General features: G+C 42.2%; 1 protein-coding gene across 1 annotated transcript in view; it reads right to left on the reverse strand.

Annotated features, from left to right (window-relative positions):
• anpepb.1 (alanyl (membrane) aminopeptidase b, tandem duplicate 1) overlaps nucleotides 1-4,633 on the reverse strand; it is a gene marked incomplete at both ends in the record, with an annotated part of 24,956 nt that extends 20,323 nt beyond the window's left edge. The window contains 3 exons of the mRNA XM_083654406.1: nucleotides 1-95; nucleotides 1,015-1,315; nucleotides 4,312-4,633. The exon at nucleotides 1-95 is cut by the window's left edge and continues 48 nt beyond it. Of these exons, the coding sequence (XP_083510532.1) occupies nucleotides 1-95; nucleotides 1,015-1,315; nucleotides 4,312-4,633 (718 nt within the window). The remainder of the gene's footprint in view (nucleotides 96-1,014; nucleotides 1,316-4,311) is intronic.
• Between the last annotated feature and the right edge of the window lie 7,140 nt (nucleotides 4,634-11,773).

An 11,773-nucleotide genomic window follows, 5' to 3' on the forward strand; every position in this document is an offset into this window, starting at 1 on the left:
GAGTGATGTGGAAAATGGCTTTCATAGCCGGTTCATCAAAACAGGGGAAAGCCTTTCTGGCATCTGTTGGCTGCATCTGAGTGGTGGCAACAACCCTGAGAAGAAACAGACATGCTTCAGTTTGGAAACGTTATTTCTATGGCCAATGATAGATAGGATGTATTAGTGAATTCCATTACTTAGAAACTGGTCTCTCAACTTTCTACTTTCCGGTTCTGGGACTCTGGACTGTCCTACACCAATAGATTAGCAACCAAAACATTTCTATTCTAATCTGGATTCCTCGACCTGCCAAGGACGCCAAGGCTACTGCAGCAATTCCTCCCCTGATATTTCGTCTGCAACTGCGCTCATCTCCCCAGCCAAACCCCCCGCCTTGTTACAGCTCATGTTGAGGAGCTAGTTTGCAATGGTGGCACTGCGCACGCGGCGACCCGGCTGAGGGCAGCAGATGGTCTTTTGGAATCTGTACATATTGCAACAAATGTATATGTATTGTATAATATTTAAGTGTGCCTTTATTACTTTTTCAAACTAGTAATAATGTATTACAATTCTGAAGTGTGCCTTTATTACTACTCTCAAACTAGTAATGATGTTGTAATATCCACTACTGCCTGATGTGAACCAAAGTGCCCTTCTGGGACATGTATTAAACTGATTGATTGATTGATTGATTGATCACACCGTGGGATGAAACGCGATAACAAGCAGTGAGGATTGCCCACTGATTGTGACCCAGGGACCACCATTCTGACCAAGAAGCAACCTGAGGACCACTGGTATGAGGAAAAAGGGTTGGTATTACATGGAAACTACATGATTGAATGCATGGTCACCCGCTATGCCTTCACGGACCACCAGTGGGCCGCAAACCACCAGTTGAAAACCCCAATCATAGTGTAAGAACTTATTTTTTAGACACCTCTAGTGTATGTTCTCAATCCGTTAGCAAACATTTTGCTACGCCTCCAGCATGTTCCATGATCTTATCTGACGCCCAAATGAACGTACCTTCTAACTCCATTCTCGACGTATTCACTTCTATAGAAGCCTCCCAGGTCATCAGCCAGTTCTCCCACAAATTCAGTCTGGAGATGGTACGTCTGGTTCTGTATTAGTTTACCATTCAGTTCTAGGACCAGGAATTGGGTCTCATCCTTGAGCCAGGACGACTTGATGGGAGGGACTGGCACACCACCGACTGAGGTGAGCCTCGCCTTGTGTCCATCTAGGAGGGTGAAGTTCAGCTTGTTGTAGTGGATCAGGATCAGGTCAGTCTCCTCAACACACTTAAACTCCACGCTGGACTCGCCTGAAACAAAATGGAAGTACCTTCACTTAAAATGAGGGAAGAAGGACAAGATGAAAAAGTTAAAGAGGAGGAAGAAGACGTTGCTGTTGGCCAAGTGTGCGGCGGGTCCTCACTTTGTACGAGTACATAGGGAGTTATGACCCCAAATGGAGGTGATCAATAACTATTTTTACCTGAAAAAAGTTTAAAGTTAAAAGTTTTGAAAGTTGCAAATGCATTTAAATATGGCAATACACAAAGTCAACCCCCTGCAAAAAAAGAATTCCAAAATATCAGCTTTTCTGGCAGTAGGGAACCCCATGTATTTTGTGACCAGTTAGGATGAGGAATTATAAATTATTTTGTCACAGTACACAATATTATCTAACAATTGCAATAAAAAACAAAAGTCGCAAAAGTGGAGATATGAAGTGGTCCCATATCATGTTGTTTTTAACTGGATCAAACCTCATGGGTCTTTAAAACAAGTTCATGAATTATTTTTGCAAAAAAAGCAAATCTAGCCTCTGTGACTATGTGCTCTGTCTCTCCCCTCATTAACTATGTGATGTTTTGATACCAGACATGAGAAGATAAGATGATCTGCTGAGATAGATCCATCTTTGGTGCAGTTGATTATTTTCTGTAAATGTTTCCAGCAGCTGTGCTACACAGCTACATGCTACACAGCTACATGCTACACAGCTACATGCTACACAGCAGCTATGCTACACAGCTACATGCTACACAGCTACATGCTACACAGCTACATGCTACACAGCAGCTCTGCTACAGATAACAAGGTTTGCTCTTCCACATTCAGTTGGCAGGGCGGCGCTGTAAGCGGGCAAATGAGATGAGTGTTACTTTGTGATGTCACAAAATCACGGAAGTCAAAACGGCTCATTTGGAGGCACTTTTTCTTCTCACATGGCTGGTGTGGCTTTATCTGGGCACCCCCAGATGTTATGTTATGTTTATGAGTTATGTTTTGAGACGTCCATGATGTTTCTATAGCACACCCAAGTCCTTTATAATCAAAGAAGCAAGGACATCTTGTTTTACACAAGATGGAACCTTTAAAGAGCTCAAATGACCCCCATAGTACAGGATCCATGTGGGCGGGTTTCTGCAGTCACATGTTCATACTGTGTACAGTGTGTAGACCCATGGACATGACATCACACACCCACTGTTGTGTGGCTTCTAACCAGAGCAATTGAGAGAGAGAGAGTGGCGTCAGCGGAGGATCCAAATGTGTGACTCATTAGCCAATGAACATCCAGGAAGGGGTCTCGTGCTACTTTTGAATGCTAAAATAAAGCTGATAATGTAGAATTTGATTAAAAAAAAAAAAAAATCAAAGTACAACACAAACTGTCCATTTTGCTGCAACTCCATTGACAGTGCTGCTTAATCCAGAACCTTACTTCCTGGAACTCTTGAGAGTAAAACACTGGTCCATTCGAGTGAATGGAGATGTCGCGACTCTTCTATATACAGTATATGGCTCTGCTTCTAACTTCAGGAGGAAGCTTTTCATCTTTAAAGGGGACACGGCTGTCCCTAAAGTGCTATCTCTTTAACGAATGTGGAAGAAGATTGGTCACATGTTTGTCAAACATATGTGTGGTGGTCTGCAAAAACCCTTCACATGGTGGGATTTTTTTGTTTTTTTTGTTTTGACATTTCCATAAATGAGAAACTCTCCCCTATATAACTTTTTGAATGACTGAGATCGCTCTCTCAGATCTAAAGTTATGAATAGTTTAATCTGCTGTGTCTCAAAGTAAACGGTGAGAAAAATGGCTTCAAACATTCCACAACGTTGTATTTTCTACAGTGGCATTCCACCATAACCATAACAGTACATACTTTACCTTTTGTTTTATGAAAGTAATGATTCACCATGATGTGCTATGTAGATGAAAGTAACCAAATCACTCAAAACCTCAAAATAACTAATTTTCAACCTTCTTTGGCCCATTACCAACAATGTGCAACAGTGACATGTGGAGGGTTTCTGCAGGCCACCACACATATTTGAGTTATGAAATTAATCAAAAAAATCTCAAGAAGTTGAGCATAAAGTCACAATTCAAAATGTAACATCACATTTCTCAGTTCTGACTTTATTCTATATATATATAAGTTAATCTCAGAATTCTCACTTCCTCTCCCATTCTGCATCCATCCCTGTTCTCCATAAAGCAGCCCAGTCGCCAGAATAACATGTTGGCAGTTTACGGATACGTGACATTCAACATTTGTGAACCAAATGTTTGTTTTGAATTTGAAAAAGTCGGTTCATTTGAAAACATGGCCAAATTTCCACTGAATTTGAAACATTGGTTGATGTGAGGTTTATGGTTAGGGTTAGGGTTACGGCACGTTCGCACCATACGCCGAAGCAACACTCAACCTAAGCTCAACTTACGCTGAACCCACAAGTTTCATTTTGCCGTCCTTGTTAACAGGCGAAGACGTTCACACCAGCCGCGCGCGTGCCACGCTCAAGGCACGCTCACGCCGCGCTCAAACGATCGTTCAGGATTCAGTCCTATTTTCCAAGCGTGACGCGTGAACCGTGAAGCTGCCAGGCATGAATTCAATGGAAGTTGTGGGCGGGTTCAAGGCGCACCGAGCGAAGATAGGGCTTCTGGTGTGACCGGTTAAGCGTGAGATCAACTTCAGCGTGAGCTCAACTTCAGTTCTGCTTATGTTAAGCGCCAGGTGTGAACAAAGGTTTAGGTTTATGGTTAGGGTTAGGTTTATGATTAGGGTTAGGGGGTAAATAAAAACGCCAAATGTGACTTACGGTTGAAATGTACACTTTACTTTTTTGTTTACGCCCTCTAGCAGACTCTATGATGTGTATAACGTTCATATACACGTATCTACAAATGTTGATATGCAACATATTCTGGTTCACAAATGTTGACATTAAAAGCCGTGGTTTGCAGAAACATAAACTGCCACCATTTTATTCAGGTGAGCAGGCTGTCTTCAAGCCTTACCTGTGAAGATGTATAGTCCAGTTATCGGATCAGGAGTCAGGCGCGGCCACAGGGTGACGTTATAGTGATCCGGTACCAGGCTCTTAGGCAGGCGGTAATTGTCCCAGGGTCCAGCCGGGCCTGTCGTTGGGCCCGGTGTTGGGCCTGGCGTTGGGCTTGGCGTTGTGGTCGTTGCTCCTCCATTCGTTGGCGAGACTTGGTTATTGTTGGACTTCTCCTGAGAGTAGACGACGGACAGGGCGATGATAGTGGCCACGGCTCCTGCTCCCACGATGATGCCCACCACCCCGATGGCTTTACTGATGTAGAACCCTCCTCCCATGTTGTCTGCCTGTCACACTCTGAAGTCCACACTAAGAAAGCAGCTATAAGCGCAGCGGATAAACTTAGGTAGCCTTGGCTAGAATCTCCCCTCCCATTCAAGGCACTGAGTGACACATTAACAGTGAGACTCTATATGGATCTGGTGACGAGAGTCATTTTGGCTGTGTCAGATATCTTCCTATTGACTAGTATTGACTATTTAGCAGGCCTTTTGAAAAAGCTGTAAAAGCTTGGCACGGTTTGCAGGAAACCCCTGTATTAGGAAGTTTGTGTGAAGTTTGCTGGATCTTAGGTAAGAGCTCACGGGCAGTGATCGATTAGAACCACAGAGATGTCTTTCAGGAATTTATTTAGCAGATAAGATAGCTTACAGATCGCAGAAAGGGAACCTCGTGTGTGATGTGCAGAGAGAGAACAGGACCTAATTAAACATGATAGAACAACACTTTTATACCTGCCACATTCGAGGTATGACATCATTGGTGATGTCACAACGTCCCGGGAGGTATGACATCATCGATGACCTCACAAAGTCACGTCTGCAATCACACAGTCTGGAGTCAGCCTAGACCGTCTGACATCGCCGATGACGTCACAGGGGAAACTCACATCATCATTGCGTCGTGGGCTCCTTGGTTCGTGGGCATCAATTGCCCCAAGAACAGGCCTGATGGTGGGCCATTACGGAGCATTTTCTACACCCTGTGTATTTTACCGGTAAGGATGAATCAGGTTTTCAAGAGGACTACCAATTCATCTCAATCAAGAAGGTGTTTCAGTTCATCCATAATGCGCTTGCCTTTTGGCATTTGGTTATTGAAAATACGTTCTACTGAGAAAGTGAGGTTTTGTTTGGAAAAGCAATGCTTGCAGATGAAAGACGGTGACATGAAGATGTTTTGTTTTTATGAAGATGGATGTTTACCACTGACAGAGAACCCCCCAAAGAACATCTCTTGGACAAAAGTACATTTCCATATTGACAGAGGCAGTCACATATCGTACCCTTGGGGCCTGATTCATATCGAATTCTCTCCTAAAATATATTACAATTCAAAAACTCGTCAAGTAAAAATGGAAGAGAAGTCAAGTTTATAACCTTGTTTTCCTGTAGTTCTAATATGTCATTTCTAGACTGACAACACAATTGTCCATAAGGTGCTTGGATAGATGCATCTCTCACACCATTCTGAAGTCATTGGTTGAACATTGACAGAAAGGCAGTTGTCCATGTTGTCACCTTTTTATGATGTAAAGCTGTAAAGCATCATTGCTGGGAGGGGAAGCAGCTGTAACAACCTTCCAGTTAATCTATTTCTAGCACCAACCTTCTGCTCTTCCTCTCTGAGGTGGAACCATTTCACAATCAAACATTGTAGATAAGCCTTTTGCTTTTTATATAGCTGATGAAAAAGTGATTAATTGCAGGAGAGAGTCAGTGAGAGTGACATTCATTATTCTCTCCAATTTCAAGCAATACTCTGACATGTTCAAGTTTCACTTATTTTAGTCGCCCAATATGTCATATTTTCCTAAAATGTCTTGTTTACATTTCCCCTGTGTAGTGGTGTGTAGTGTGCTGTGTTGTGTAGTGCTGTGTAGTGTGTAGTGTGCTGTGTTGTGTAGTGCTGTGTTGTGTTGGCATTCCTCATTGAACTAAAGCAACTAATGCAAGACTGCATCAAACTATCAATGCACCCTTTTAGTGTGTGTGTGTGTGTGTGTGTGTGTGTGTGTGTGTGTGTGTGTGTGTGTGTGTGTGTGTGTGTGCGTGTGCGTGTGCGTGTGTGTGTGTGTGTGTGTGTGCGTGCGTGGCGGAGCAGGGCCAGAGAATGTTCTCCATTTGATCTGTTTTTTTCCACTCCTCTCCACAGGGAGGCTCTGCTCCTCATTCTGACTCCTACTGAGAACCACCGACACTCCCCCCTGACTCACTCTGTGTGTGTGTGTGTGTGTGTGTGTGTGTGTGAGAGAAAGAGACACACACACACACACACACACGGAATGTAGACCCACGTGCACTAAAAGTATTAGACACAAACCACAGACAGCCATCACCCCATCACCGGATATATATATATATATGTATATATATATATATATATATATATATATATATATATATATATATACATACATACATACACACACACACACACACACACACACACACACACACACACACACACACACGGACACACTTTGTTTTATATACATTGCATCTCATTCTATTTAATATTTAATACCCTAACTACCTATTTATTACCTTCCGTATTTTAGTGTTGCCACAACTGCCTTACTAGTGAACTATATTGCCCTATCGTTGCTGCTGTGATTGTGTTTGCTGTGATTTTGCACCTATTTAAAAGTGCACCTTGTCTGAAACGGAACCTACAGCATAAGAATGTCACATGTGCGTACTTATACTACAGAGTGACAATACGAATCCTGAATCTTGAATCTTGAATTGTGTTTGTGGAAGGCCCAAGGCCTATAGTCATTTCTAAGATGTGAGACAGATGTGAACATTGTAAAATGTGCTATAAGGATAAGTACTGTATACACACAAGTACAGGTACTGTACACTGTTTCAGGTTTTTTTTGGTGGGGCATCATTGGTGGAAACTAGCAATAATAAAATATCACTCAAATTAGTTATCATGAGCTAGACTCGCATTACTGACACCAGAACAATATGTACAACACCTAACCAGGGCTTCAATCGTTTTATCGCTGCTGGGGAAAAGTTTTACTATGCCAATATAAAACATCACTGTGGCTATTGTTGCACTATCTCCTCCTTATCTCTGTAATACTCTTTGATCATGACCCTGTTCACATTCAGCAGACAGCTCCGCTTGCCACGCCGGCTGCATTCTACTGCATGTACCTGTAGTACACTGACTGTCCACAAGTACATCATACAACCCCACAAGAAAAAATCCAAACTAGGGGGTTTAACCATTTTCGTCTACTCTGGAATTGATTAAAAAAGAAAGTCAAAATTCACGCATTTTCCTTCGATTGGCGAACAATTACGTTCTGGAAATTGCTCAAAATCCCCCTCATTGTCATTGTCAATATACTGTACTTATAGGAAGGCTATAGAGCTGAACAGTCATGTGACATTTCTCCATAGACATTTGGAAAAATCCTTACAGAACCAGTTTTAAGGCTGGAACCAAGCGAACCCGTGACCTACTGAATCGTAACGTGACCATAAAACATTTCAGTTGGAGCAACAACAAAAAAATAACGCTTGAGGGGTGAAGGGATCAACACCCCCCACCCCATCTTTATTTTTTTATTTTTCTCCAACTGAAATGTTTTATGGTGACTCGCGTTAAAGCCGCACTGTGTCGTTTTGAGATAGAAATTTGAATATAGCGACATGAGCTATGGCATTAGCTACTTATCATCAATCATATCGCCTACTCACAGCAGCCATTGTAAAACCATCCGTTTTCATGATAGCTTCCCAAGTCTTCCCACACCCCAGTTCAAAACTCCCACTTGGGATCATCCTGATATCACGGCAAATGAACAAGTATATGAAAGCATTTATTATTATTGTTATCTGTAGGCTACACTCCCTGAAGTGAATAAAAGTCTTATCAACCCGACAGGATGACAAACTGTATCAGGGATAAGAGTTTATTAACTCTCCTCCTTTATGGACTCCCTTTGATTTATTTAAAGCCTTTTGGCTTGGCATTCAGTAGACTCAGCTCTCAGTCTTAATCCGTTTCACTACTGTAAGACTGAGATTATTACTATTTAAATCTTTTCATAACGTTAGGTGGTGCTGTTGGAAGCCTTGCATCGGAGAACCAATCATGAGCGCTGTGGGCGGGCCTGCTTTCTGGGGGCAGTGACGCTGATGCAGAACCGGTGTCTCGCAAAACATCGCCGCGTTTGCGGAGCAACATATTAATCACTTGGAAACACACATAACCTGTTAATAGGCTAGAGGTCTTTCCCCCAGCGATAAGCCCGACTTCCGAGGCTAACGTTACAGAGCCTGCTGATGACCTCACAGCGCTTCACAGTCGCAAGCGGACCACTTCCCGGGTAGGAAAAATTATTGTAAAATAAACAACAGGTATAAACTCTCTTTGCAGCACATCAGTGTCTTGCTCTATATTGGAACTATGAAACATTGCATTGCCGCTACCAAATAAAATTCTAATAATAAATGTAGGCGTGTCTGCTGCCGGGCGTTCTCGCCGGGCTCTGAACCAGATTTGGAACAGTAAATTCCCAGACGTTTGGTGGTTAGGTGGCGCTGTTGGCGCCGCTCACCAAACGTCTGGAAACCGAGACTAGGCATTCAGAGACTATTGAGTCTGCTACAGTGCACCTGGCTGTGAATGAAAACATGTCAGTTTTTCTAATTGTACATAATAACTATGTTTTATTAAAATATTAGTCTCGCTTGCCAGACTACCTCTGTTTCATGCTGTAGGCTACCAGCGCAGGAGAAAGTCTGGCTCTGTCACAACCATCCACCAGAAGTGCTAAGAATGCCGGCTTTATTGCACAATCTAAATCTTCATCAAAACTTTCCATTTTCAACGTGTAGGTTGCTAGCTTGCTAGCTAGCGATATGGCTCAGTGTGAAAGCACTCAGGCAAACAGCGTTGTTGTTTATCGTTTCATGGGTTTCCTACCGAGGAAAAGTTAAAAAGAAGATGGATTTTAGCTGAAGAACAGACAACGCTGTAGCTATCGACGCTATCTGCTAGCTAGCGACCTAGGTCTCAAATATCTAGCTACAACGGCAGGCTGTCAACAGAATAACTGGATAAATTAGCGTTAAACCACGCCAGACACAAACGGCACGAAGTGGCTGTGAAGTGGATTATATATTATAATGCAGGGATACTCAGCTTGCTTTGCCTGGGGGCCACTTTCGTGAAATGATAGAAGGCCAGGGACCAGTTAATAAACAATATGCATTTTTCTGTAGCGGATTGTAGGTTTTTGGGGTGTCAGTCGGAGTTTAGTCTGACAATCTTGTGCACACCGGATAGTTAGTTAGGTTAAGTTAGTTAAGTTAAGTACATACATAAGTGCCTGGGTATTGAGCAGACGGCGGTATTTGACAATTTAGCAGCTAAATCATAGATTATTGAAAGATATTCCATATTCCAGACTGAATATAACAGAAGTGGAGTATTGGCCAGAATGACATGAACATTTCGACACTTATTCAGCAGTATCTTGCATGTTGCGTTCAGGTGCACTGTAAAAAAAAAAATGAATTTTTTTCAATTCCATTGCGGGCCACACAGGCCCGCGGGCCGCAAGTTGAGTATCACTGTTATAGTGGATGATAATGGACTTTCTGCAGCAGCCGGTGATGTACGTTATTAGCATGTTGCTACTACTTGCTAATGAATTATCTGCTGTAAGATAACCTTACACAAAGTTGACAACCTAACGGTGATGTTTGCAATATAAAGCAGCGTCAAGCATAATGCTAGAAGTTGTTAGTAGTCAAGTGTCAATTTATAATGTGTTATTAAGCTGAATGTGTATAACGTTAAAGCCTGCCAGTCGACAACAACAGCATTATGATTCTAATCAACTCAAGAGGGATGACTTTTATAGACTTCTATTGATCCTATCAGATAAGATAACTATAGCCATAAAATCACAAAGTGCTTAACATTTTAGAGCCATAGAACATAAAACAGATAACACAAAATACACCCATTACATAATAACACATAGCACAACGTACGTCAGTTTAAGAGAATGCATGACAGAAAAGGCTGTTAAATCCTCCATTGTTTTTAAGGTTGGACCTTGGAACAGCCAACAGGATCTGCTCAGAGGACCTGAGTGACAACACCACAATTTGGTCATATAAGGCAGAGCCTGACCACAAGAGCCTCGTGCTGGGAGTGTCGGGGAGTGCCGGAATCATTTTGGAATCAACTCTATACTTGGCTGGAAGCCGCAATGAAGGGAGTCCAGTATTGGTGTAATATTGGTTACATCAGAGAGTCAGGTTGACCTTTTAGTAGCAAACTGTAGCTCATCCAGGTGTGTGTGAACAGATTGCAGTCAAGTGATAAAACCCTGTGTGTTAATTCACGTGATACACGACTCACCTGACTCCCAGCGTGCGCGCGCACACACGCACACATACACACGCAGACACACACATACACACACATACACACGCAGACACACATGCACGCACGTACACACACATGTGAACAAAAAAAATGCATGCTAAGTTTGGATTGGTGTCAGCATGTAAATGTGTATACCTACATAGGCTGGTAGTTTTGGTGTAGAGCTGAATGCATTGGAGGCTCGTTAACTGTGTGAGCAGGGCGCCCTCTTATGGTCAAGTGTTGCACCTGTTGTATTGAAATGCTACTACAGTGAATTCATGTCACTGAACAAAACCACCTTTATTAACTACTAACTAGTAACCAACTAGTAACTTTATTTACAAAATAAAGCTGCAGCTTTTGTAATGTATTTATGTTCATTCTGACAGTATTATAACTCACAGTGAAAGGAGTCAACTCATTTCTGACCACAGGAGAGCTTCTTGAAAACACATCTAATTGCTGTTGATATAAAACATATAATAATGACGATATAAAAGTATTAGAATATGTTCTGGCATTGTTTATTACATGTCATTTCACACTGAAACAGTTTCAATGGAGAAGTCATGTCAACTTTGATTAAAAGCTTAATACTGCCATGAACAGTGCTTTGAGGATATGAAAACTGGTTTCTGCTGTGAGCAGATGAAGTGACCTCATTTCCTGTCAGTGAGTCATCTAGTATTCTACTTGTTCTTTGAAAACACCCTGCTATATTCATTTACAGTCAACGTTTTTTTTTCCCTCTCAAGACCTCCAGGAAGTGAGGTCCTGGATTAAGCAGCACTGTCGAGTTGCAGCAAAATGGACAGTTTGTGTTGTACTTTGAAGGTTTTGTGTGTGTGTGTGTGTGTGTGTGTGTGTGTGTGTGTGTGTGTGTGTGTGTGTGAGAATCAAATTGTACATTATCAGCTTTATTTTAGCATGCAAAAGTAGCACGAGACCCCTTCCTGGCTGTTCATTGGCTAATGAGTCACGCATTTTGGTCCTCCGCTGACGCCACTCTC

Source organism: Poromitra crassiceps (genome assembly GCF_964638095.1).
Source record: "Poromitra crassiceps genome assembly, chromosome: 18".
Lineage (NCBI taxonomy): Eukaryota > Metazoa > Chordata > Actinopteri > Beryciformes > Melamphaidae > Poromitra > Poromitra crassiceps.